Source organism: Ornithodoros turicata, chromosome 10 (genome assembly GCF_037126465.1).
Source record: "Ornithodoros turicata isolate Travis chromosome 10, ASM3712646v1, whole genome shotgun sequence".
NCBI lineage: Eukaryota > Metazoa > Arthropoda > Arachnida > Ixodida > Argasidae > Ornithodoros > Ornithodoros turicata.
Genome location: NC_088210.1, coordinates 21223585 through 21248254, shown reverse-complemented (window position 1 = coordinate 21248254; position 24670 = coordinate 21223585). Strand labels below are relative to the sequence as shown.

The window sequence follows — 24670 nt, the reverse complement described above, 5'->3', positions numbered from 1 at the left end:
GGCTCAGAGGAGGCGGAGCGGCGGGGCATCCAGCGCTCGCTCTGGGTGCGGGAAAACGAGTTGGGAAAGTTCCGCTACCAGCGAATGGCCGAGGGCTCATCCAGCGCGAGTTCTGGGTACAAGAGCGATTTTGCGGTAAAATCCCGTACGATGACGCGAGAGTGCTTATACAGGTCTAATCATCTTATTTTACTGCATATCAGGGGACCTGTACAGAGCACGCAGAGCCCGCCGTACCATTGTAGCTCATGCTGACTCACAGCACCCCCACTGGATGCGGAAAAACGATTTGCCGTCGGCCGAGAAGAGTACGGAAGGCTGAGGTCGACTGCGCTTCAGCGGCGGGACATCCAGCGCTCGCTCTGCGTGCAGAAAAACGTACGATGCACAAAAACTCTCTATTGATTCCGGTAGGTACGGTAACTCGATAGCTTCACGGTGACTTGCATGCTTTTGTAAAAAGGTCTATTGGCATGTAAAGCTCACTGACACATTTTTTTTCTTGAATCTGGTCGCGTCTTTCTACGTCGTGTTTCAAAGTTCAGTGTTCCACGATGTAGAACAATTTGCCGGTCACAATCTCTGGTGTACGGTAAAAATTGCCGCATTTGGTAGAATATTTTCAATTGTAGATTCGCACCAAGGTTCGCAACAAATATTGTCGTTATCACACATTTGACCTCGAAAGTAATTAAACTGTCATATATACTACGTTAGAGCATAGAACTTGCCTCTCTGTACATCACAGGCAGAAACAAGCAATAGCACGGAAACACAGGCAGAAACAAGCGCAAAAGGACGCTCTTCCACTCCCTTATCCACCAATGAATTATGTCCTTACACCAATGAATTACGTCCTGTTGCGCTTCATCGCGACCAGCTGCGACAAAATATGTAAACCGAAACCAATTAATTACAACAACAAATGACCCGCTTCGGTGACAGATTTTTCTCTAAAAGGTGTCCACTGAAGGTCCCAAAAGGGGTGGTACCCATTTTAATGCCGACAGCTAGCACCCTGCTTTAGAACTTATGTTTTTTTACGAAACTCATTTGAATTTCTATTTAAATAATGAGCGCCTCTCACTCATTCACACGGTGCGCAGCTTGCAGGTGCTATCGGATAGATACTTGTAAAAAAGAAAGTTCGTCGACTGGTGCACCTGTTCGCGAATTATTTAGCCCGGGGATTGAACTGAAACACCCGGTATATAGTAAAGCATATGTACTGGGAGTCTATGGTTCCGTGATTCGTATGGGGACAGCTGTTGATCAGTTATCTGCTCCTCAAGCAGTTCTCAGCCTATTTTTCTCCTGCCTGCTTGAGACGTCCGTCGGAGCTCCTTATCGACTTCTTTTTTTGCACGAACATTAGCAGGCGATGTGATAGAATGCGAGCGTTCTTTAACTAGCGCCAAGTTTACCCTGTTTATAAAATGCGCGCAGAGAGTAAGGTCTCAGACGAACAGCGCGTTATTATCATTTCCCCTTATTACGCGAACGAACGCAACCGGCAAAGAAACAACTACAGTTTCCTCCTTCGAGTGACACAGCTTGTTTGTGACCTTGGTTAGAAGGAGGCTCTCCCGGTCGTGTCTAGGATACCCGTGCGCCTCATATATTCCCATTTCTCGGGAAAAAAAAAAAAGGGAAGAGAAAAGGACATCATCCGTCGGCGTGAGAAAACTCAAACTTGGAAAACCTCTCACAGCGGGAGGAAAACGGTGACCGACGAAAGTAAGTCATATAGATCCTACATTTTCCCGTTGTTATGTTTGACACGCAATCAGCACGTACGCAACGCACGCAGCAGCACGTACAGTATGTACGTATGCAGGGGCGGCTCCAGACCCTCTGTTTGGGAGGGGGGGGGGGCGGTTTCTTCGTCGAAGCACGTAGTGGGGGAGGGGAGAGGGAATTCCCATGTATAAAGTGACGTTTTGGGGGGCGCTCGCACAACCCCCCCCCCCCCCTCTTCTGGATCTGCCACTTGTAGTGTCGACGGCTTGAGCGCGCCAAGGAAAGTTCATATTTTCAAACCAACCAATGAGCGCTCGCATACCGGAGGAGCGGCCTCACGAGCCAATGGGCTCGTGACGGTTGAGAACTCGCGCTCCGACGTAAAAATTCTGACGTTTCATCATGTTTCATGACGCGAAAAGCTCGCAGCGCCTCACTTTAGTCCGCAAGTGAACTCGCGAGTTTCATCCCCTTGACTGTACGTATGTTGGTGTTCACACTTCAGAAAATGTCGAGGAGGCAATACTGAACGAGAGTGTATCGTGAACGCGTAGCGTGCCTCGCAATCGCATTGCGTACGTTACGAAATAGCGGAAGCTGAGAGTCTAAGAATCGAGCGGTATCAATACGAGCGTGAACTGCGAATTTCCGGTAGATTGCAGGGGAAATAACAAGCGTAAGCAAGCAGCAAAGCATAATGGCGGAACGTTGTAGCAGACGACAGGAGCGTCATGGAAAGGCCATCGGGAACATCTTGCAATGTCGTATGCGGCGAGAAATTCGACGACCGTCCAGGACATAGCCAATCAACAGAGTGAAAGGGACTACTCGCACAGGACATGGCGTAATTTTCCCTCCTTTGCAACAACCCCATATGATACTAATTTCATATGATACACTAATATGCGTATTACTGGTGTATGCTTTCCCCCCACGCATTAGTTTGCGCTATCAGACGTAGCGGGGCACGAACGGGTTAGTTTGCGTCGCAAGTGCTCTTGACGACACGGAAAATACTTGGGTGCAAAACACTGCCGCTAACGTGTCGTCTTTGTGCACTGGGTAAAACCGCTTATTGTAACTTGTAGTGACAAAGCCATTTACGAGTAACATTTCTGGTTTTTCGCCTTCTCTCCCCCCCCCCCCCCCCCCCCAGTGCAGTTGTACGTGCAACCGGCGTTTTCCTATTAATCCGAATGGGCGAAGTCCTATCAAGCAGAAGGGGGTCCACACTCTTAAAAATTAGCCAACCATAGCCAACCATTAGCCAACCATAGCCAACCATTAGCCAACCATAATCTCGAATGATACCGTTGTCTGCCCTGATTTGTTGAAAACAGGGGGTGTACGCCTTTTCTGTGACGCTTATGCTGTTCATAATTGTCACAAAAAAGGCGTACGCCTCCCGTTTTCAACAAATCCGAGCAGATAACGATATCAGTCGAGATTATGGTTGGCTAGGACCGTGCTATGCGGCGAAGTTCATTTCTAAGAGTGTATCAAGGAAGGGTCTATCAGAGTATAAATATTGCACCCTGTTCAGAATGATAATGGCGTTGACATGTGTTGCAGCTCACAGTTATTACGTGGTGAAACACACGCGATGACATTGGTTGTTCCGGACTTCATGTCTACGTCAAACTCGGGCGGGGTCTCAGGGAGCACACTCTTAAAAATGAAACTTCACCGCATAGCGCACTCCTAGCCAACCATTATCCCGAATGATAATTAACGTTCTCGCCACTGATTTGTTGAAAACGTGACACTTATGCGGAAATGTTTATTGTCACAAAAAGGCGTACGCCCCGCGCTTTCGACAAATCAAGAGTGATACTATCACTCTGCACAATGGTTGGCCTTCAGCGTGCTATGTGGTGAAGCTTTGTTTTAAGAGTGCAGGGTTAGTTCTATACTTGCAGATGCACCTTGCGCATCTTCTCCACGGAAAACACAACCCAGTTTAAAGTGCCACTGCGAACAAAAAAAAACAAAAAAACAAGCAATTACAGTTTTTGAATGAAATCAACGTCGCTCATAGACTCAGGCCGCGAAAACAGAAAGAAAGGAAGAACGATTATACCCTGTTAAAACAGAACTTCACCACATAGCACTCTCCTAGCCAACCATCATACCGAATGATATCATTCTGTGTCATGATTTGTTCAAAACAGGGGGGAGGCGCCTATCTGGGACAAGATAATCTGTCCCAGATAGGCGCCTCCTCCCATTTTCAAAAAATCAATACACAGAATGATATCAATCGGAATCATGGTTGGCTAGGAGCGTGCTATGTGGTGAAGTTCTATTTTAACAGTGTAGAGCTAAAGTGAAACCTAGAGCATGCGGTAGTAAATGGAACTTCCGCTATTGTACACTAAGTCCCTGTCATATCTGCTTGTAGGCACATGACGAACAGAAACGAGAAAATAGTTCCAGACAGTCCATGGTCTTGGGTGGTGGCCGTGGGTTGTTTCTGGAACCTCATGTGGTTGAGCATAGTGAGAAGGTCCGGCGCAATCGTCTTCGTTGCGCTGGTCTCCGAGTATGGCGCCACCAGAGAGCAGGCCACCTGGGTCATCAGCGTCAGCTTCAGCGTGGCTTGTCTATTCGGTAACTTAAGATCATTATAAAGTGCTTGATGAATAAATAATAGGGTTGGCTGCCATTCACAGGCAACATTTCACTAGGATCTAATGAGGCTGAGATGAGGACGTGCTCTAAACGTGTCAGGGGTCCTATATGCCGTACACGCCGCTGTTGTCTCTGTACGTTCTTCTCGGACTCCAATTAACGTGTATTCGCACGAGATAACATCCACCAGAATGCTCCAGCGGAAAAAGTCATAGCTGTGTGTGGTAGGAAAATTTAATGCGGCGTGGAACGGTCAGGACATGGTCAGCACCGCGAGAACAATATTTACGATACATGAGCTATGAGGGGCGATATATGCATTGCAACTCTTCATGACACGAGAGGTGAGTGGGGAGAGGTGAGATATGCACTATCTACACTCGATGGAGCATGAGACGAGTGATGGGAAATGAAAGAGAGGTACTGTTCATGGAGGGACACCTTGGACAGATACTTAGCACCCTTGCACCAAAAGCAAAGGGTGGGACCGCCACCGCTGTAGAAATTCGTCGCCGCCGAGTGCGAAGAGCTCTCGATGTGCGTCACTTTCGTCGAATGAAGTGACGCGGGCCGAAAATTATTGGATAATGCAGACTCAACATTCAATATTCGGAGACGTCTCGGAGATTCCCTTCTCCCCGACCAACATGCCGCCAGCTAGGCAGGCAGACCGCTCGTCTACCCATCGTCGTGTTTGAAATTCAAAATTACAGATTAAGATGGCTTCTATGGCTGCACGCAGAGAAACAGATACTCAGGGAACGATGCGACAGCACCAGAGGACACGTGTTTCGCCGTGTTTGCGGCTCGTCAGCTCTGGGTAGCTGCGCATCGTTCGGAATTGGCAAACCAGGGGTCACTCAGCGAGCGATATACACCTGGGAGGGTGACTGAGCACTCCTCAATGCCACAGTGTTTGCCAATTCTGAACGATGCGCAGCTACCCAGAGCTGACGAGCCGCAAACACGGCGAAACACGTGTCCTCTGGTGCTGTCGCATCGTTCCCTGAGCATCTGTTTCTCTGCGTGCAGCCATAGAAGCCATCTTAACCTGTAATTTTGAATTTCAAACACGTCTAGTGTCATTTACTTGTTTCTTTAATTGCTTTTTTCCCTGCATTATATATATATTTATATATATTGCATTTCTTCCAGTAGAATATTCCATTAGGATGTTGCTCGTGTGACTACACGCTTAGTGTGATATGTTTGTTTTGTGATGAGACGCTATTGCTTGGGTACACACGCTTGCTCTTGCATCAAGATGTACATCATCCCTCTCTTTATATGCAGGACCAGCAGTGGGGGTTCTGGCCAAGTTATTCTCAACCAGAGCGATTTGTCTGGTTGGCTCTTTGGTGCTTAGTATTAGCACTATTTTATGTTTCGCCGTCAACGACATTTCTTCGTTCATCATCTTGCTTGGCGTATTCAACGGTGCGTCAAGCCTTCGGTGCTTTATCTTTTGTCCCAAATCATCGCGACTTGAATATTCATGCTACTCTCTTGCAGGAATCGGCATAGGGGTTGCTCTCGTCATCAACGACATTGTCATCAACCAATACTTTAAAAAGTATCGAGCCTCGGGCGCAGGAATAAACTATAGCGGCGGAACGCTTGCGGCATTTGCATTTCCCCCGTTGTTCCAGATGCTGATAGACCACTACGGTTCAAAAGGAGCATTTCTCATCTCTGGCGGACTGTGTCTAAATTCGCTTGCCGGTCCTCTACTGTACAGAGATCCCCCTCACAACAAAGTCGCACCAGTTCAAGCACCGATCATCGACAATGTGCAGCCCAATAAAGATGGAACAGACGACAATGGAGTCGACCAGGAAGGAGCTCTTCGTGAAACAACTGGAAACAACGAATGCTCGGGGGACAGAAAAATAGCGTGGATCGATGATCCGCAGGAAGCCGCTCAAGGGCCGGTTCTTCAAGAAGGCTCCAAACGAGACGAGACCACAGCGGATCATTTAGGGAGCGTTGTCAAAAGGAAAATATGTGATGTCCAGCCAGAAAATTCGTCAGCTCATTTTTATAGCATTGAGGAGCATGACACAGAGCAGACTCTACTCGATCATTCCAAGCTCCAAGAAGAAAATGGAAAAGTGCAGATAGACGACATCCATAGCACGTCGTCTGCAAAAAAAGACAGAAACTGTGCGCCAGTATTCAGTATGTGCGCAACACACTTCGCATTCATGAAGTACCAGGCGTTCTACCTGGTAACCATAGGTGCTGTCTGTAGCATATACTCTTTGTTGGTGTTGGTTGTCTTGGTGGATTTTGCGGAAGAGAAAGGCTTCTCCAGACAAGAAGGTGCCGTGATGCTGTCTGTAACGGCTGTCGGAGACGCCTGCGCGAGACTGCTCTCTGGGATAGCGTCTGATACGAAGTGTCTGGAAAGGCGCACGATGATGTGTGCCAGCAACCTTTTGACTGGAAGCATTTGCATCGTGTTTCCGTTAGTTTACTCATTCCCGTGGCTACTCGCGCTATGTGCCGCGTTCGGGTGGTCTAGCGGTTGTGTAGTGGTGCTCTTTGGACCTATCATGGCTGACTCCGTGGGTCTTCAGAACTTTGGCATGGCCAATGGAATTAGCAGGTTCGCAATGGGAGTGGCGTACTTCGGATGCCCAAAACTAGCAGGTCAGTATCCTAGTAGTACACGAGTAACTTTATGGAGTGTGACATAGTATAAGGTTACCAACACGCATAGACAGTGTGGCGGCACAACCACTCAACCACCCGGCACTCACACCTCATCAATGGAACCGCCCGGATCACTGCGCGCTTGTTCATGCCATTCCGCTGCAGATGCATCAACCTACACGATCACAAGCCGTGTGCTCGGCCGTCCAACACCCCACGAGTCGTCCTCATTCTCCTCTTCGCGGTATTGACGCGGACATCAACTGCATGCACCGCTCCGCGTCTGGGGGGGGAGTGATGTGGCGGCCCGTGGACGACGACGACGTGCCTCTGCTGCCACGCGCTACTGCGCCTGGCAGCCAGTTCTACCGGCACCGTCCTAGCGTGAGGCCACGCACATGTGCAAGCTGGGACATTCCATCATCGCCGGTCAGGATTCGTGTAGAGGAACACCATCTCCTCTACAACAGGAACACCAGGCAATGGGCGCACGGAAGTAATAAAGCTGAACAATGACGTCACGTCCTGGGTTGTGGTGCATCCAACGTTGTAGACGATGAAAGGCGACAATAACCTAGATACAATATCCTGCAGGGCTCCCGAAAAAACAGGGACAAAGCGCTCAGACGATCCCTAGGTGGGTACATTATTGGTGATGAATAGACGCTGTGAATTTCATGGCAGAATCATCTCTAGGGAGGAGGCAAGCCGGAGAGTGCTCGTATACCTCCCGTCCCGGTTGGTAATGTGTATTTGTGTGCATTCCTAAAAGTTCACTTGCCGAACAATGGTCACAGCTTTGCCATACTGCTATGGCAAAGCGGTGCATCGAAGGTTATATAGAAAAGAACATCGTCTACGAAAGAAGCACACCACCTACGGTGACACGGAGAATTTGTATTATCTTTGAGCTTTTTGTGTTACTGAGAGATATTAGCATTAAATTGGCCTCTTAAATAGGCCTCTTCATGGGGAAATTTATGTGGAAGCATGTAATCTTTTTTGTCCTGTTTCCATTCCCTCGATCGACATAAGTAGAAACTTCACGAGCACAATTTCGAAGTCCTTAATGCCGTTTTGCCTGATATTTTCAGGACACTTCAAGGACAACGTGGGATCTTACACAGGACTGTTTTACTTCATTGGAGTGTGTTGTCTCTTCGTTGCCATGCTATGGTTATGCGAGATCGTTCGGAGAAAAATAAAACAACGCGCTGGTCGAAGCATAAGTGCTGGAAACGCAGTAATGACCTGAATAAATGAATTATATGCTACACGCTTTATTTCACTTGCAGATATCACTAGACATGTCTTAATTAATCTCGAGGACGTCCATGTAAATGCATACGCCCGCTTTTGGCATGAGCGGATTGTAGTATCCAGTGCGACATATCATGCCAGTTCCACACTCTTTCACGTTCGAGACGCAGGTCTCACCCGGGCCCTGAAAGTAATCAGTGGCGTCGAGAATATGAGAATACAGTGAGCACTCGTTATAACGAAACCGTTCTATTCAAATGTTCCCTTTATTCGAAGTTTCATGCAATGATGGCCAAATGGCACTGGCGCAGCGCCCAGTCTGCTGGCCGGCATCAGCCCCATCTCATCACCGTCTCTTTACGTGTGTGCGTGTGTGTAGCCATAATACATGCATTATTCGAACAGTAATGCCAACCGACTCCGCTTAGTACGAAGTGCCCGCATGTCAAACCCAGCTATATCGAACTTCCGTATAAATCGAATTTTCTTCCGGTCCTGTTCATTTCGTTATAACGAGGCTGTACCGCAAATACTATAAAGGAGTCGAACGTACTCTGGCACACTCGTAGCAACAGCCGTTTTTCCCGATGCCGTAGGTACAGTTGGCGTCATTTACCTCGGCACACTTCACCACGTCGCACGACACGGTGAAGCAGTCATACCTGCATCGGTAAGTGACACATGCAACTGAGGCACTGAAACGCTTTTCTGGATTCAAGCGATACGGATGTACTCGAAAGACCTGATCATGGTAGAACGCTCTGGAAGACAAAGACTGGCATAGACAACGTGCAATGAAAGCTCATGTAGCTTTAAAAGCGTGCGTCAATTATGCGAGTAAATGCGGTATCATATGTGACTTCGTAGTTTGCTGGTGACGTATTTAATTCGCAAGGTAATTCATTAGACTGAGTACAACGTCTGACACAACGGGAACAGCATTCTGGAGGTTGAAGAGTAATCGTCACCGCTTCTGCCAACAATATATGTATATGTCGAAACTCGAGTGCGTGAGTACAGGTCCTTCCAAGCTTGACTTATTGCCCGATTCAAGCCCTGTCTGACCCAGCTGTTCAGTAGAAAGCTCTGTACGATACTTCACAACACACATTCTGTTACTTGGAATGCGCCATACTCCGCGTGCTCATAGCCCGTGCCGAAACAGAGATCGAACTTACCTTTCGAACAAACTTGCGGTGAGCAGCAAGAGTGCTGTCAAACTCGGCATAGTACATCGAGCAACTTTCATCAAGCTTACATCCAGTTAAAGTTCACGAGCTGAACGTAATGCATTGAAGAACCGCCATTGATTGCCGCATGACAATCGCGTGAGTTCATTCGAGGTTTTATGGGGCATTTAAGAAGCTCCAATATGGCCATGTAGAAACACGTGAAGACATCGTTAAAACTTAAGACTCTTCAATGAGGAATCCCTCTCTGTGATGCAGTTTAAGTGAATTACGCTTCAGATGTATAGCGAACGTGTAGTTTAGCGAAATACTATATAGTTCGTCATAGCCGTATCCCACTCAACGGCGTTTTGAAGACTCGCAGCTGACGATTTCTCTCGAACGCAGACTTTCTGTGGCTATCGTGGAGTGCCGATCGTGATTGGCAGTCTCTCAATGACTACGTCACGCCGCTGACGTAGCTGATAGCTGAAAAGCTATCAAGCTTTATTTCTATTGGAAAACGTTACCTACACTCTAAAAACAGAACTTCACCACTGGCACGGTGAAGGCCAACCACTGCACAGAATGATACCTTTACATCACTCCCGATTTCTGGAAAGCGTGGGGCGTACGCCTTTTTTCTTTTTTGAACGGCATAAGTGTTCCAAAAAGGCGTACGCCTCCCGTTTTAACCAATCAGGGGGCAGAACGATGTCATTCGGGATGGTGATTGGCTAAGAGCGTGCTATGTGGTGAAGTTCTGTTTGTAGTTCTGAAGTTGTGCGGCCGACAACGGCGAGCCCCTTCACGAGCACCACCACCATCTGTTTTTAAAGTGCAGATACACAAAGCCTGATTGGCTACTCTGGCTACCTGATTGACCATGTTCCGCGGATCCAGGATTTTCCTGGCGGGGCTGTCCTGCCTTGGAGAGTAACCTATGTACTACACTACCTACACTCTTAGAAATGAACTTCACCACATAGCACGCTCCTAGCCAACCATCATCCCGAATGACAACGTTCTCGCCCCTGATTTGCTGAAAACGGGAGGAGGAGCCTATTTTGTGCCATTATGCACGGCACAAAATAGGCTCCTCCTCCCGTTTTCAACAAATCTATGGCGGGAACGTTGTCATTCAGGGTGATGGTTGGCTAGGAGCGTGCTATGTGGTGAAATTCATTTTTAAGAGTGTACACTGTTAAAACAGAACTTCACCACATAGCACGCTCCGAGCCAACCACCATTCCGAATGATAGCACTGCGTGTCCCCGATTTGTTGAAAATGAAAGGCGGCGCCAGATAGGCGCCTCCCCCTATTTTGAACAAACCAGGACACAGAATGATATCATTCGGAATGGTCGTTGCCTATAGGAACGTGCTATGCGGTGAAGTTCTGTTTTAACAGTGTAGGGTCAATCGAAACTCAAGTACAGCAATTTCGGAACGGGGTTAGGACATCAGGACCCCCCCCCCCCCCCCTCTTGTCTGTGACTGGAAGCTATTTGTGCGAGAAAGCGACGATATGAAGAGAGACAATGGTCAGAAGCACAATGGTCCGGGACAATCCGGGACAATGGTCAGAAGCACAATGATTTTTGCAACTCCTCCAATGATTTTGGAACATCGTCGTTGAACACCTGCCCAGATGCGCACTGCCATTGATGGGACATTGTCGCCCAAAAGAACAGCCTACAGGTTCCCGTCGTTTGATTGTGCCACGTACGACCACATCCGAGACGACGAGACATAAGCGATGGGAAATACCACGAGCAGTAGAAATTAGGCAAGCCCTGGGATCCTGGTGTGCAAGAAAGTCCTAATATACGGCACTCCAGAGCTGCAATCTAAGAAAATTTATAGTTTGATAGAAAAATAAAATTGAAAATAACGGGCAACACTGTGTCGAAGTCGCTACCAACTGCGCACTGCTCGTCAAGTACAGCGGCAGCAGTACTACATCGCATGCGCATAACACTGGGTCTAAAACAAAAGAAGGTGGCTACGTGTCGGCTACGTCAGCAGCAAGCCAGTTAGGAGCTGTTCAACTACGCCGGCATCATAACCTACCTGTCTGCTGCCAACCTATTACGGCGCTCGTCGGCTAACTCCCCTCGCTCGCTGTAGCAGACGATTCTCGGCAGCCAATAAACGCGCTCGTATGATCCGACGTCACAACACGGCTGAAGGGGCAGGGAGAGATCACCGCAGTTGACGCGCATATATTGAGGGAGTGACATTTTCGGGTCAAATGCCTTTCTCAGATTTCGAGGGGGGGGGGGAATCGTGCGCTATTTTAAAATCCATAATTTGCGAACAAATCATGCGATAATTTTGTCTTCGGGTGTTATCGGGCGTTTTTGTTTCTACTCTTGTCTATTAAGTCATTTCCTAATCTTTTTGTGTGTGTGTGTGACCTAATAGTGCTAATCCCTGAAGGCATAGACAGTGCGAACACACATGGGTGTATTTCTGGGAACGTCAGTGTACGTATTCTTACATGTGTTACACGTGGCGACCTTTGTTTGTCTTTAGTAGAAACGTCACTTGAGGAAAGGAATTCGGGGAGAAATCGAGTTTAACCCGAATTGGTCGGAAGTCAGTTTGGGAAGGGGGGGGAGGGGGGATAGCCGGCCGGAATCGGGTTTAACCCGAAAAAGTCGCTCCCTACGTGTTGTTCGCCACGCATGCCATGCTCCCGATAACGAACAAGAACAAGCGATGAAGTGCCTTTTTCCAGTCACGTTGTAAGTCGTCAAATGATATTTAATACACCTACTTTCTGTACAAAATCGCTGGCGGGTTCTCACCAGCTGTGTCATTTTATACAACACAATTACTCATACACAACAAGTTACAGTGAGTCCAAGAGCAACATTGCGAGTGCCTTCCTGTTTAGATTTTTTTTTTCTCCGCATAGGCCAGCGCGTGAACCAGGTGCGGCCGACTTCAGCCAAGTTGGGTGAAGGTGTACAAATCACACTTTGAGAAACATCAGAGGAAGACCGTCCAAACAATGAAGGAAAATGTGCGACCACAAGTATCACCTGTGAAACGATTTCACTGAACACAATGCCATGAGTCACGATACAAAATGTGCGTAACAAATAGTTGCGGTAATCTGTCGTTTACAGGCGCTGCTGTGGGTGGTGTTATAGTGCCACTACGGACAAAAACAAAATATTTATTTCACGTTGTGTTAAAAATCAACCTCGCTCGGAGACTTGGTGCGCAAACTATAAATGCAGTCAACGAGAAACAACCTGCGAAACGTCACAGTTTCGGATTCTCCGAGAGTGGGTGACGTCATCGGGACCCCTGGCGTCGGTCTCCTACACTTTTAAAACCGAACTTCACCGGAGGTCAACCACTGCGCAGAATGATACCGTTATTACTCCAGATTTGTGGAAAGCGCCGGGCGTACACCTTTTTGTGACAATTAACATAACTACATCAGTGTCATAAAAAGGCGTACGCCACCTATCCCACCGTTCTTTTTTATTTATTTTTTTTCTAATCAGGGGGCAGAACAATGCCACTTGGGATGGTGATTGGCTGGCAAGAGCGTGCTGTGTGGTGAAGTTCTGTTTTAAGAGTGCGGCAACAGCACGCGTCTCCGCTCTCCGTCTCACGTTGGAAGACTGCCGGCAGCTGTGGCGAGGAGACGGAAATCGACTTTGGAAGAGCCATAGACGCGCGGGTAGACTGGGGTACCCCATGACGTCATACTGTACGAAACTAGAAATTAATTTTGACATACTTCCGCGTCGCAGAGAACAACAATATTTTGGGAGAACACAGTGTGTGACGTCGCGTAGATTGGAATGACGTAAGTTCGGTGGGTTTATGAAAACACGACATTCTGTCCGCAGTGGCACTTCAAAGGTAAGAGTATTTTAGACTGTCTCGTAAAAACGTTTTTGAGCATATATACGCCTCACCGCCGATTAAAGTGATTCGAGGGCAGCTTCCCCCTCCCCCCATCCATAACGGTGACTATCACATGTACCGTGGAAGAGTTTTTCTTTTTTTGCGATTGGTACCGCTATCATGGATAGTTTCAAGAGGCCCGCTGGGCACCCACCGTGTGGGCACCCAAGACAAACTGAAACAAAACTATCGAACTATCGAAACTGAACCGGAAATGTATCGATCACACATTTGCATGCGATGAACTCAGTTTGATCTTTTTATTTTTAAATCATTTTTGTTATACCTGTTACGCGGGCGTCATACTGTTATCAATGGACTGCGTAGTAAAATTGAACTGTGAAAAGATCACTTGTGGGGAGCGGTACATGTAGTGTCAGAAGCTATATATGTGGAGGATTCTGTACGAGAAAATTTATACCTGGAGACGCTGAAAGCTTATTCACTTGCACAACCCTTTAGCTGTAAAGTTACCTGAGCGGAACGGATTGCGATACATCCGACGTACGAAAACGTCTATTACAAAAAACTGCCGAAATGATGTCGAATCCTCAGAGAAAACGTGGACAAGAAACGAACGGCTCTTAGACCGACAGGACTATATTAGAGCTGCAGACCAGGGGCCCAGTCCTCGTGAATTGTACGCGGGCAGGTTACTTACTACTTGCTTTGTTACCGTCCTTGTCTTTGCACTGGCTGCAGGACATTTGAGGGCGTGCACTACCTGCATCAATGCCGCCTTAAAGGCACAGTTCGTTCTCCTAGCATTAATTGTCAGGCTTTTGTTCAATTGATTAATTCGCGGGTAATAGATTCCGTTATTTACCGTATCCGTGCTTCAATTGTCGCCGACTTGATCGGTATAATTTTGTATTGACATTGCGAATAATTGGAATGCACGCAGTTTGAAATTACCGCGACGATAGACGTATGAGTGACGTCAGTATGACGCCACGGGGGCGTTCCCTTTCACATGGCATCAACTGCGTCAATGCTTTGCCTCGGCCGCTCCTGCATGGGAATTCTTCGTGTCCCGCGGCAAAGAATACGTGAAGATGACTTTTTTTTTTTTTTTTTTGAACGATGTCATAGTGAACAACGCCTAGTGCTGAGCGTAATGTCCGGCGAAGTTCGCTTTTTAGACGGAAATTTACCAGGCTACCGTCTGATAACAACAACTACAAGAAGCGGAGAACGCACCAGTGTACGTATAAGTTGCTTCGAGCAACAGGTACAGTGCAGGTTCCGCCCCGGAGCTTATGACGTACAGAGGCCTGCCCTGTTAACCCTTCACGAGAATGGTGCCCCGACGAAGAATCACGACGAACCGCAACAGTCACGTCCGCGTAGCATAAAACACGTAATCATTTTGTACAACTGCACGGAGGGATTTTTATATGTACAATCGCTAAAAGGGAGTGAAGCTAAACTGAAAAAGGCACGTCAAAGTAATCCTGCGGATGTGCGAGACACACGTTTGTCCGCACTCGCCACCATCGCGTCCTTTCCTTTTTTTTTTTTGCCTAACCCTCCCTCCATGAAGGCGGGGTACGTAGGTACACTCTTCGGACCAGCTCGAAAACATGTTATGTACACGGATATGTGGGTGCGCGGAGAAAAACGGAGAAAGCCACGACGCTTTTAACTCAGAGGGGAATAAGATATACCGGAGCAACACTGGCAGTTTGAGAGTTTGTCGTGCTCCGTAAATCACTCTGCGCGCGATAATACGCACTCTCATGCAGGGGGACAGTTGAAGTCACCACTATCGATTGAACTGACAATATTACTAATACAGGCAACGAGACAGGTAGCGTTCATAAAAGAATAAAGCGGTGGGAATACAGCGCATGTCCTGCCAGAGTGCTGTGCACGACCTATCATAATAGGTGGGTACATACTTCGAAAGGAACACCGCTCAAAAATTACCCACCCCTTCCTGCTTTGGAATGAGTGGCTTTCAGAGCACAGAAGGAACCTGGGTACCATATAAGTCCCCATATATAAGAACGTGCAATGGTTGTGTTGTGTTGGCACGATACGTGTTTCAAGTGCATATTCACAATTCAGGATATGTCTTCCTCACGGCTGAAACCTTACGAAGGTAACGCTTCGGTGGTGCACACGCTAGGTCTGTGTTCCTTCCAACAAACCCTGCTTCGTGTCGTATTGCATCAAGTTCGTATTTTACACTACGAGCATGCGAGCTGAGAGTTCCCTACAGAGTGTTCCAGCTGGCAACGTTGATCTGAGGGGCGGTGGTCTCTCGCTGGCTTCCAACTCTGTGCTGTCTGGTATACTACGTACGTTTCCCAATTCCACCAAGTATGCGGCACACCTGTACTGTGCGTTCGCCTTGTCAAAACACTGCGTGCAATTTCGCCACGTGCATTTACGCATTTCCTCAGCTTCTCCAGCACAGCACTCGATCCTAGATGAAGGGTTGCAGATACTGCTTAGGAATGACAGACAAGACGTAGTCGGACTTTTGGTACGGGAATAGTCCAACGCGAATTATTGATAGAAGGAAGTCTTCGCGCTTAACACGTGTGTATTGCGCCATGATTCAATAACAACATGTGCGCCAATGCCCTCGCTCGGCGTTCGCCAGGCATGCCAACACGGTAATTTCGTGTAAAACGCAAATTGTGAACACAAATTATCACGATAACGCTTCATGGCATGAGAGAGTGGAAGGACCGACGAATAAAACAGGGCCGTACAATCATCACAGCACGCACATACCTTCGTGCTTCAAATCAAGCTGAACAAGGAATGCTGGGCTGAACAGAACCTATCACGGGACAACGATCTATCAGCCTACCATCGTCATTCTCATCCTATCAGCCTGTTACTCTTTCTTTCTTTTACCACGAAACAAGCATTTGAGAACGTGTAGGAATCGAAACCTTGACTTCTTTGTCTTCGCCTTGCTAACTACCCCCCTGGTTTCACCACCTCTGAGGCCCGGATCTGGTAGGTCCATAGTGCCTGTCCTCTGGGCCTCTCGTGTAAGAACCTCGGCCGTCATAACCCCGCCCGCTGCGAGACGCCGGGTTGTCGAATGATCCACCTGCCGATACCGGGGGCCCCTGGTTAGGGCCCCCGCCTCCTCCTCGCTGGTGGTCGTAGGGCTGCTGCCAGGTGGGGTGCGACTCACCGAGGTGTCCTCCAACCTCCTTCGGCGGTGGGGCGGGGTGGTGCGGCCCACCCATTGGGGCACATCCTGGAGGGAACGGGCCTCCATGGGGCGGACCAGATGGGGGCGGACGCTGGTACGAGTGCATGGTCGGGTCGCGCAGCTCTGCGAAAATAACGGAAGTTTAGACGCACTGTCATATTTTGTGTTGATCAAATGGTGTACAACTCCATTAATCTGTTCCCTTCACGACCTAGTGTAACTATCAGCTGCATCTGAAGGCTGTGGGTTCGATCTCGGACTGATAAGGTCAGCAGCTACGTCCAATCACCAGGACAGAACGACTGTCGAATGGCTACACCGTGAGAGTTGTTTCTGCTCGCTGAATAACCGAGAGGACGCTCTGTGACAACTGACTGGTGCTGGTGCGATTATGTACGATGATGGAACCATAGGGGCCCACATGCGCCACATACCAGACGCCCCCATAGTATCCGCGTGTTACTCGCATAATTAACGCATTTTTTTGGCCGAAAGTGTGGCGAGGGACTGGTTAACTACACGAGGGAAAAAGTTGGTACTCAACTCTCAAGATACACTCTACTACCGTTTAGTTCGGCATACACGCGTCTGTTGTCTGCACCCGAACCGAGAGGAAGCTTCTCTGCGTCGTTTGGATCCTCCGTCCTTCCAAATGGGGTCATCATCCGTTCTGTTGAGCACCGGAGAGATTCAGTGATCTTAAAGCATTTTCACAGTAACAGCTGGAGATATCGCGACCCACTCCGAAACGACGGGCTCGCGACGGTCTGATGGCACCCGTCTCGTTGTCTCACTTTTCGTGAGATCAATCAATCATGTCTTTATTGATACAGGTATATCTCAAATGCTGAGGCACAAGAGGGAACCAAGGAACAGCCAGTGCACATGAGATCGTGGTCCGCCGTAGCCCAGACAAATCCACCGGTCGCATCCCGTACGGACGTCAGTCCTCCCTGTGTCACGGCGTATTTGGTATGGCACCCATCCCGCTTCTCTCGACAGAGCGCGTCTACGCATTCTCGAGAACGGTCCATCCATATTGCTGAGAAACCGAAAGTGCCGCACAAAATAGAGCGTCGTGTCTTCCGGATAAGCCCACTAAAAATCCCGTTGTTGCATATCAATTGTCGTCATCGACATCAGAAGCAGGCGATGCCGGTCGCGAAAGGCCGCGGTCGGTGATTCCGGTTGTGGATAGTCGCTAGAGGACGGCTGATATAGACGCACGTGCGCAGTTACTTCGCATTTAGTTCTCTCATGCACACACTGCCCATACCAGCTGCAACCGAGGCGCTTCGACACACGTGTGACGTAAACAGTGGCAAACTGCAACGTATTATCACTGGTTCACTGCGAGTGTTTTCTGTGGATACTTGCGCGGCTATCTCTACGAAGAGCTTCCTCGTAATACAGGATGCACGAACGTCGGCGGTGCGTCCAGGGACACAGTGAAATTCCTGGACGATTACGCCTCAGGGGTTATGCCACATCACCGCTATGAACGCGACTAAAGTTCCACCTAGCCCGATCTCGCGACTACGGAGACAACACACTGCTATAGGCCTGTTTCTTGGCTATTGGCTGTAGGCCTTTTGGAAGTGTGAGAAATCGTGTGATCATGTGAGACACAAACAAACAAAAAGGCGCCAAGCTTGTCAAGGCGCATGCTGCTCCAAGAAATATGTTATCGCTTAAATGTGACTGACTTCGTGGGATAAAACGACTAGCTAGATGGCTAAGCCCAACGCAACACACAAACATTCTGCGACCCGAGGTCACGTGATCACCGAACAGAACGAAGCAACTTAGCTACCCACTCAAAAAACGTAATGAGCAATTAGCAACGAAATCAGATATTTCTCGGCGTGTAGTGCTGTCCAAATTTGGCCCGTGAACCGACCTGACATTGAGACCCCTGATATGCACGTACAAGGACAATCAGGCAGCAAGCAACGAGCAATTTAAGTGTATCGCACTACGCAAAAGGGGTAAGAGTGAAGAAAAGAAAGACGGGTCAATTACCATGACCACAGCAGTGGAGCGTTTCCAGCGGGAACGGGTGGAGGCTGGAGGTTAGTAGGATGTTGCAGGTTGCAGGGCGCAAAAGCAGGCAAAAGGTACATGCATTGCAAAATGTTTGTTAGTCCAGTTCTAAAAGCCTGGGAGGTGTTAGAAGACGTGCTATGGCAGGGCTCAGGTTACAATATCTACCACTCTAAGGGGTAACACTACAACACAAAATGGTATAACTACGTCACGCAATGCATTCGATGCAGCAATAATGATGATGGAAGTAGTATGTACACGAGACAGGTTGGGAAGCGGCAGGTGAAAGAAGCCATTTCATATATCGGGGCTCTTTGGACGCTTTTGTGCTTACCCTTCGCAGAGAGTTGCTGTGGTCGGCCCCGCGGCCCGCCATCTCCGTAGTCTGGGGGCGCTTCGGTCAAGAAGTTGGAAGGCACCAGTCCCCGGACACCGTTAAGCTCCCCCACAAAAAACCCGTCCTCGTCCATGTCTCCGTAGACATAGATGATGTCCCCCGTGTTGAATGCCAGCTCCATCTGTGCACACGTTCGCTCCCATGAGCCTATATACGTAACCCAAAGTGCCCGAAAAGAAGTACCTCGGAGTCAACATTGGGGCTGAGTTCTTGCGGGTCGTAGTCGTACAGAGCTACCATTCGCTTCACGGGCTGCTGCTGGGCACTCCACGAATCCCTTTCCCCTAAACAACGACACGTTTTCGTAATATAGTATGAGCAAGTTTACATCATTCCACGTGTTTGGACCACGACCTACTAGATTATAGCGACCACGTCACAGATACCCCTTCCCAGCGCCGCATCTGGAGGCTAGAGGTGGCGCTACTCATCGGCCCAGTTATTGCTTCCTCAATTTCTGCAATACTTTGTACTTCAGCTTACCTTAGTATTTTTGTACAAGCGGTGGACGTCCCACGAGAGATGCTACTTTCTAAAGTTGATTATCATCATCATTCTACGCGTTTTCATATAGAAGCTGTTGCTGTCGTCTGCTACGGTAGTCGTACGTCCGCACCTGCGCGTTCAAAATTCAAATTTCCGTTGTCCAATCGTGATATAGATCTTGCGGGTCGGCGTGCAGCGCTCCTAGCGGATCGTGCGGACAGGCCCCTCATAGTAGATGCCGATGGTCACTATAATCCAGTAGGTCGTGATATGGACCACGACCTGCTAGATATACGGGTAGAAACCTGGACGTACAGCAGCCATCAATGGGAGAGCCGAGTTAAGGTGTTAGTTAGGATAATGGCTACTAGACGCGCCATTTCATATTATCGGGAAGAGGAAATGACATGTACATTATCACCGTCATGACCAACGCCACCGTCGTTCGTCTGCTGCATTCTCTGCTTATGGAATGGTGCACCATATACTTATGGTCTGCTGCTTGTTGTGCCAACGCCATCTAGATAAACAAAGCACTACTACCTCGGTACTGGGAGCTTCGCGATCTGTGGTACTGCGTCGTAGCTTGGATGTACCGTATATCAGTGATTTATCCAGACCCCCCAAATGTTTGGCAGCACACCCCATTTTTCCTGTGTATCACTGTTACAACGTAACTGCAACTCTAATTGTTTTGCACCCCCTCCCCCCCCCTCGAGCTTACGCTTCTAAATAAACTACTGCCGTATACTACTCTCGTTCCAGCTTTCAACGCTTATTATTCGCGTGTCTGTTCACAACTACTGTGTTAATCTAACAGCACTGTCTTCGGCGGAAAACCTCCGACTGTATCCGCACGAGCGACAGCCCCACCGAATATTCTACTGGAAGAAAAAGCAAACAAACTGATCATGAGGCAGAAGTTCCGCCGCTTATTATGTGGAGCATTCGCGGTGCCGGAATATCGGGGGCGACGCACTGCGTACTTAGCAGACGACACCGTATACCTGCGTCTTTTCCTGTCGTCTGCTATGGAATATCTTGTCGTTGAACCTTAATAGGGCCCACGGTCTACACTGCACAAAAAGGCATGACGGTGGACGTCTGAGCTTAACATGGCAGCAGAGACCCACGTCCGATGGAGAGTCTCCAGAAGGGAATGTCTCCCTTGTGAATACCATCATATAGACGAATACAGAATAGGCGAATATCCTCGTAAACAGGGTACATACTACTGCCTCGTTGGGGCGGCCGATGTCTCGGACCCGGATCCATCTGCTGTGCAACTACTTCCTCGTCGTCGACTTGCACTTCAGAAACCATGTTACACGGTACGAACCCCATGCGACCATTCGCCTCTCCTCTGTAGAAGCCGTCTGGATCTTTATCTCCGTATATCTAAACAGACACAACACTCATAAAGTCAACATGCCTTGAAGACACGAGTTCGCGCCAACCTTGATTAGTTGTCCTTCTTGAAAAGGGAGCTCTTCCTCGGCAGCATCCGGGTTTGGAGACATAGTCTGTGGGTCGTAGTCGAAGAGCGCGACGAACAAGCGAACCTTCCGAGAGCTGCCTCCGTATTCTGCCCTAGAACGGGCATAGTAGGCACGCTCTTCGTCCGACACGTGCCTCGTCCGTGTCGGTGGAGTCGGGGACGTGGGTCGCGGCCGCTCCGCGTACGTCAGAGAACCGCCGTTAGCGTGCGGGGCTAACGTAGGGGCAGAGGTGCCATGATGGCGTCGATGCCTCGCCATCCGGCCGAAGTCGTACTTCTCGAACTCTTCTTCCGAGTAATTCTCTACAATGCCACCAGCACTGTCCTTTGTGATCTCTGAGGAGCGACATCAAAATAAGTCCGAAAAAAAAAAGCTGCCTATTGCCTAATGAAGAAGGAATAGTGTAATGCGATCTTGAAGTTTTATGTTACTCATAAACAGCTTCCGCCAAAGTTTTTGTTGTTCGCGTTCGTGGGAAAATGTAGCTTCGTCAAGCCCTAGAAATCACTTAGATTTATCAGCCAAGACACATTTCACGCGAATTCCTCGTCGTGTTACGTGATTTTAGAGACGTATAGAGTGTCCCACGCAGGTTGAGGCCTGAGGGACGTCGCGCCTCCTTACACTGACACTTTTTTTTTAGTCTGTCCACCGATGTGGCCAGCTTTCACAGGTTTTCAAGAGGAAATCAATCTCACCAATGGCAGGAATAGAAGATGCGCGACCTAGCGGGTAAATTTCCTTGTCACTGAGGTTCTCGTCTGGCTCGATGATGACTTGCCCGGCCGAATTGCGGCGCTCTCGTCGCCCGCTGTGATGCCCGTGGTGGTGATGGTGGTGGTGATGGTGGTGCTTACGACCACCACCAGACGTACTGCAACGGTTGCCACGACCCCCTCTGTGAACCTGAACCCAAAACTCAGTTAACTCGCAGAATGTTTATTGCGTGAAAGTTCGACAACACTGTGCCCACAGTTTCTCGCGTCGAGGTGTTGCAAAAATACGTTGGCAACTTCCCAAAAGTAATTTACGGAAGTCTTCACTCACGTCTCCATTTTCGAGGAGTTCGTCCTCAACTTCTTCCACGATATCGGACAACTCTGAATGAATCTCTTCTGTCTTCTCTGCTGCCTGCAGAAGGCAAACGGAGATAACTTACAGTTCTTACTCTAGGTAATTTTTGTATTATATACAGCTGTGCGAATATTCGGATTTTTCGAATACAGAAGCGAATCATTGTGTATTCGATTCGGATTCCGAGTCGAATATGGAATTCCGTAATCGATTATCGAATATAAGAGATGTCTTCTCCAAACCGAATATATTCGAACAGCTTCGAAGCCCAAAATGCCAGGAAGAGAGAACATAGAACACAGTTGCTTCATACGAAGAAACCATATGTACGCGTATGTGTTCGGTTTGGTTGTGTATCTATATTCGCTACGTATTGGCTCCGATTTTAGAGCGCGGCTCGTAGGCGCTCGTTCCTGCGTTGAGCGGCGTCGGCGTTGTAACCGTCAGAGCGAACGAGGAGCGAAGCGAAGGATGAAGGTACGGGAGAGCTTGAGGAGGAAAGCAGCGGGGAAGCGTACGGCGAGAGTGAAGGGGGTGCGAGGAGGAAAGCGAAGAAGGAGGGCACGCTTGGGAAGCCGGAACGCGTCTGATTGCAGATCGGTGAGCTTGGCTCCGAACCTGCGACCGGCACCGTGGCGACCGCAAAATCGCGGAAGTTACTTCACGTTACTGGGATAGGAGTGCTACCTGAAGAAAGTACTACAGCTGCGCTCAAATTTCGCATTACCGACTATCGTAATCGTCCAGTGAATTGTTTTCTTACTGTTCGTACAGCTCTCATAATATATCTTTGATAACAATGTGTTATCTTCAAATGGCCGTGGAAAGAACTTGTGGATCGAGCCAATATATCGATCCTTTTTTCTGAAAACGGCAACAGCATGAGTGCATCAAAGGAAACAGATGGCGTTGTTGGGCAGGGCTTTTGTGTTTTCTTAATTAAACAGTTCATTAATCAAAATGAACGAGGACAACGCTCCAGGACGTTGCTAATGCGGCCACAAGGTGACCCACTTGACATTGAAGCTATGCTACAGTGGAATTTCTGAAATTAGATTGCGTAACTCTCAGTAACCGAGGTACGCACCGATACTCAGCGTCAAACCGATATTCAGCGATCAATTCCGGTTCCGAGATATTAGTGAGTTTTAGTATATCGTATACGCTGTCGCCTTTGCGTACGTAAGGGATAGCGTGGTGGTTCTGCGCAATGCGCAAAGCTCTGATTGTGTATTGCGCGTGCGCAGAACCACCAACGCTATCCCTTACGTACGCAAAGGCGATTGCGTACGGTAAACTAACTCACTATTCTTTCTTATCGCGACCTCCTAAACAATATGACGTAGAAACGTCCAGGACAGCGTTGTGGTGTAACAGGGGCCCTGTACTCGTCAAAGTAATCGACCTCGATTACTTTGTGTCTCGCCTGTCATTGGTTGTTACGTGAAGCAGGCATGAATGTCACGGGCGCGTGACATTCATCTCTGTTCTTGACGCCTTCTCCACGTAGCGACCAATGACAGGCGAGACACACAGTAATCGCCAGGTGTTATGCTCAGATCAATTTTTATTCAGACTGCTCTTACTGAGAACTACCAGAGTTGCTGTGCCTTCTCAGCTTGCTACTGTCAACATGAGCGTCGGTTCTACTGGACCCATTATGTTGGCATTATCGAACATGAAATGTATACTAATACAGTACAAGCTTCGTGATAACGACGTACCAAGTGCACATGCACGAGCAAAATACTGTGCAGTACTCAACAAATACATCAACATCGGTAGAACATCGACCAACAGGGCAGCAGATACACGTCAAAGAATATACCACGTCAGACACACGATGGCACAGCAAGATACCTGAGCGGCCATGTCGAGTGAATGGGACCTGCGTGTGACGCGGTGCAGCAGGGCTGCAATTTCAGTGTCCGACTCCGCGTCAGAGTCGCTAGCTGTGCTCTGATCGGACACGACAGATGGAAGAAAAGCAAAAGAAAAAAAGCAAGGCGTAAACAAACGAGGCTTAGCAAGGTTAACTCTGAATACCTGTGTTTGATTGGCTGTGATACAAAAAGTATATAAAAGGATATAAAAGTCGAGTCAGGCTACTCCAGCACTCGTGAATAGAAAAGAAAATAGAAAAAACTATAGGGATGGGCAATCGAGTCTGCGAATCCCCGAATCCTAGGCAGGGATACGATATTCGCCAATCCGAATCCTAGTGCCTAAAACGGCGAATCGAATCTTTCGAATCCACCAACCACGTTTGTTTGTTCCTTTTTTTAAAATTGGCGCCTCCGGAGTCCGCCGCAAGCCTGATTGGATGGCGGACGTTTTGTTGCTTTCTTCTCTCTCTTTTTTTTTTTTTTTTACGTTACTCTGGGCTGAAAGAGTTCAGGCAGGTACTCTTCCATTACGAGTTTAAAAGTAACATGGTTTTGCTTTTGATTGTTTCTTAGTTTGGGATGGAAATCATTCAGACTGGAGAGTTTATGTGTTTCCGTAGTCGATGAAGAACGTGTTAAATAAATTACCCATAACGTAAAACCCCGAGACTAGGGAACACGAAAGGACAGAGACACAAACACGAAGTCTCAAA

General features: G+C 48.4%; 3 protein-coding genes across 9 annotated transcripts in view; 1 reads left to right on the top strand and 2 right to left on the bottom strand.

The window, feature by feature from the left end:
* Positions 1-1333: 1333 nt before the first annotated feature.
* On the top strand, positions 1334-8314 carry LOC135370984 (monocarboxylate transporter 5-like). The gene is made up of 5 exons (XM_064604943.1): positions 1334-1737; positions 4142-4350; positions 5665-5808; positions 5884-7023; positions 8121-8314. The coding sequence occupies exons 2-5, from the start codon at positions 4146-4148 to the stop codon at positions 8279-8281; spliced, it is 1650 nt and encodes a 549-aa protein (XP_064461013.1). The 5' UTR covers positions 1334-1737; positions 4142-4145; the 3' UTR covers positions 8282-8314.
* Positions 8287-9589, bottom strand: LOC135370985 (uncharacterized). Its single transcript, XM_064604945.1, has 3 exons — positions 9465-9589; positions 8840-8948; positions 8287-8470 (listed from the first exon to the last, which is right to left on the bottom strand). The coding sequence occupies exons 1-3, from the start codon at positions 9533-9535 to the stop codon at positions 8339-8341; spliced, it is 312 nt and encodes a 103-aa protein (XP_064461015.1). The 5' UTR covers positions 9536-9589; the 3' UTR covers positions 8287-8338.
* Positions 9590-12209: 2620 nt separating this feature from the next.
* The window catches only part of LOC135370982 (RIMS-binding protein 2-like), a 66214-nt gene continuing 53753 nt past the window's right edge, over positions 12210-24670 (bottom strand). For 5 of the 7 annotated variants that reach the window (XM_064604936.1, XM_064604940.1, XM_064604939.1 and 2 more), the window contains 8 exons: positions 22045-22128; positions 21696-21903; positions 20956-21332; positions 20731-20896; positions 19196-19296; positions 18950-19133; positions 18592-18635; positions 12210-16692 (listed from right to left, as the gene is read on the bottom strand). In XM_064604936.1, the coding sequence (XP_064461006.1) occupies positions 16240-16692; positions 18592-18635; positions 18950-19133; positions 19196-19296; positions 20731-20896; positions 20956-21332; positions 21696-21903; positions 22045-22128 (1617 nt within the window). In that variant the 3' untranslated portion in view covers positions 12210-16239. The remainder of the gene's footprint in view (positions 16693-18591; positions 18636-18949; positions 19134-19195; positions 19297-20730; positions 20897-20955; positions 21333-21695; positions 21904-22044; positions 22129-24670) is intronic. The other 2 variants (XM_064604937.1, XM_064604941.1) reach the window with 2 other exon arrangements.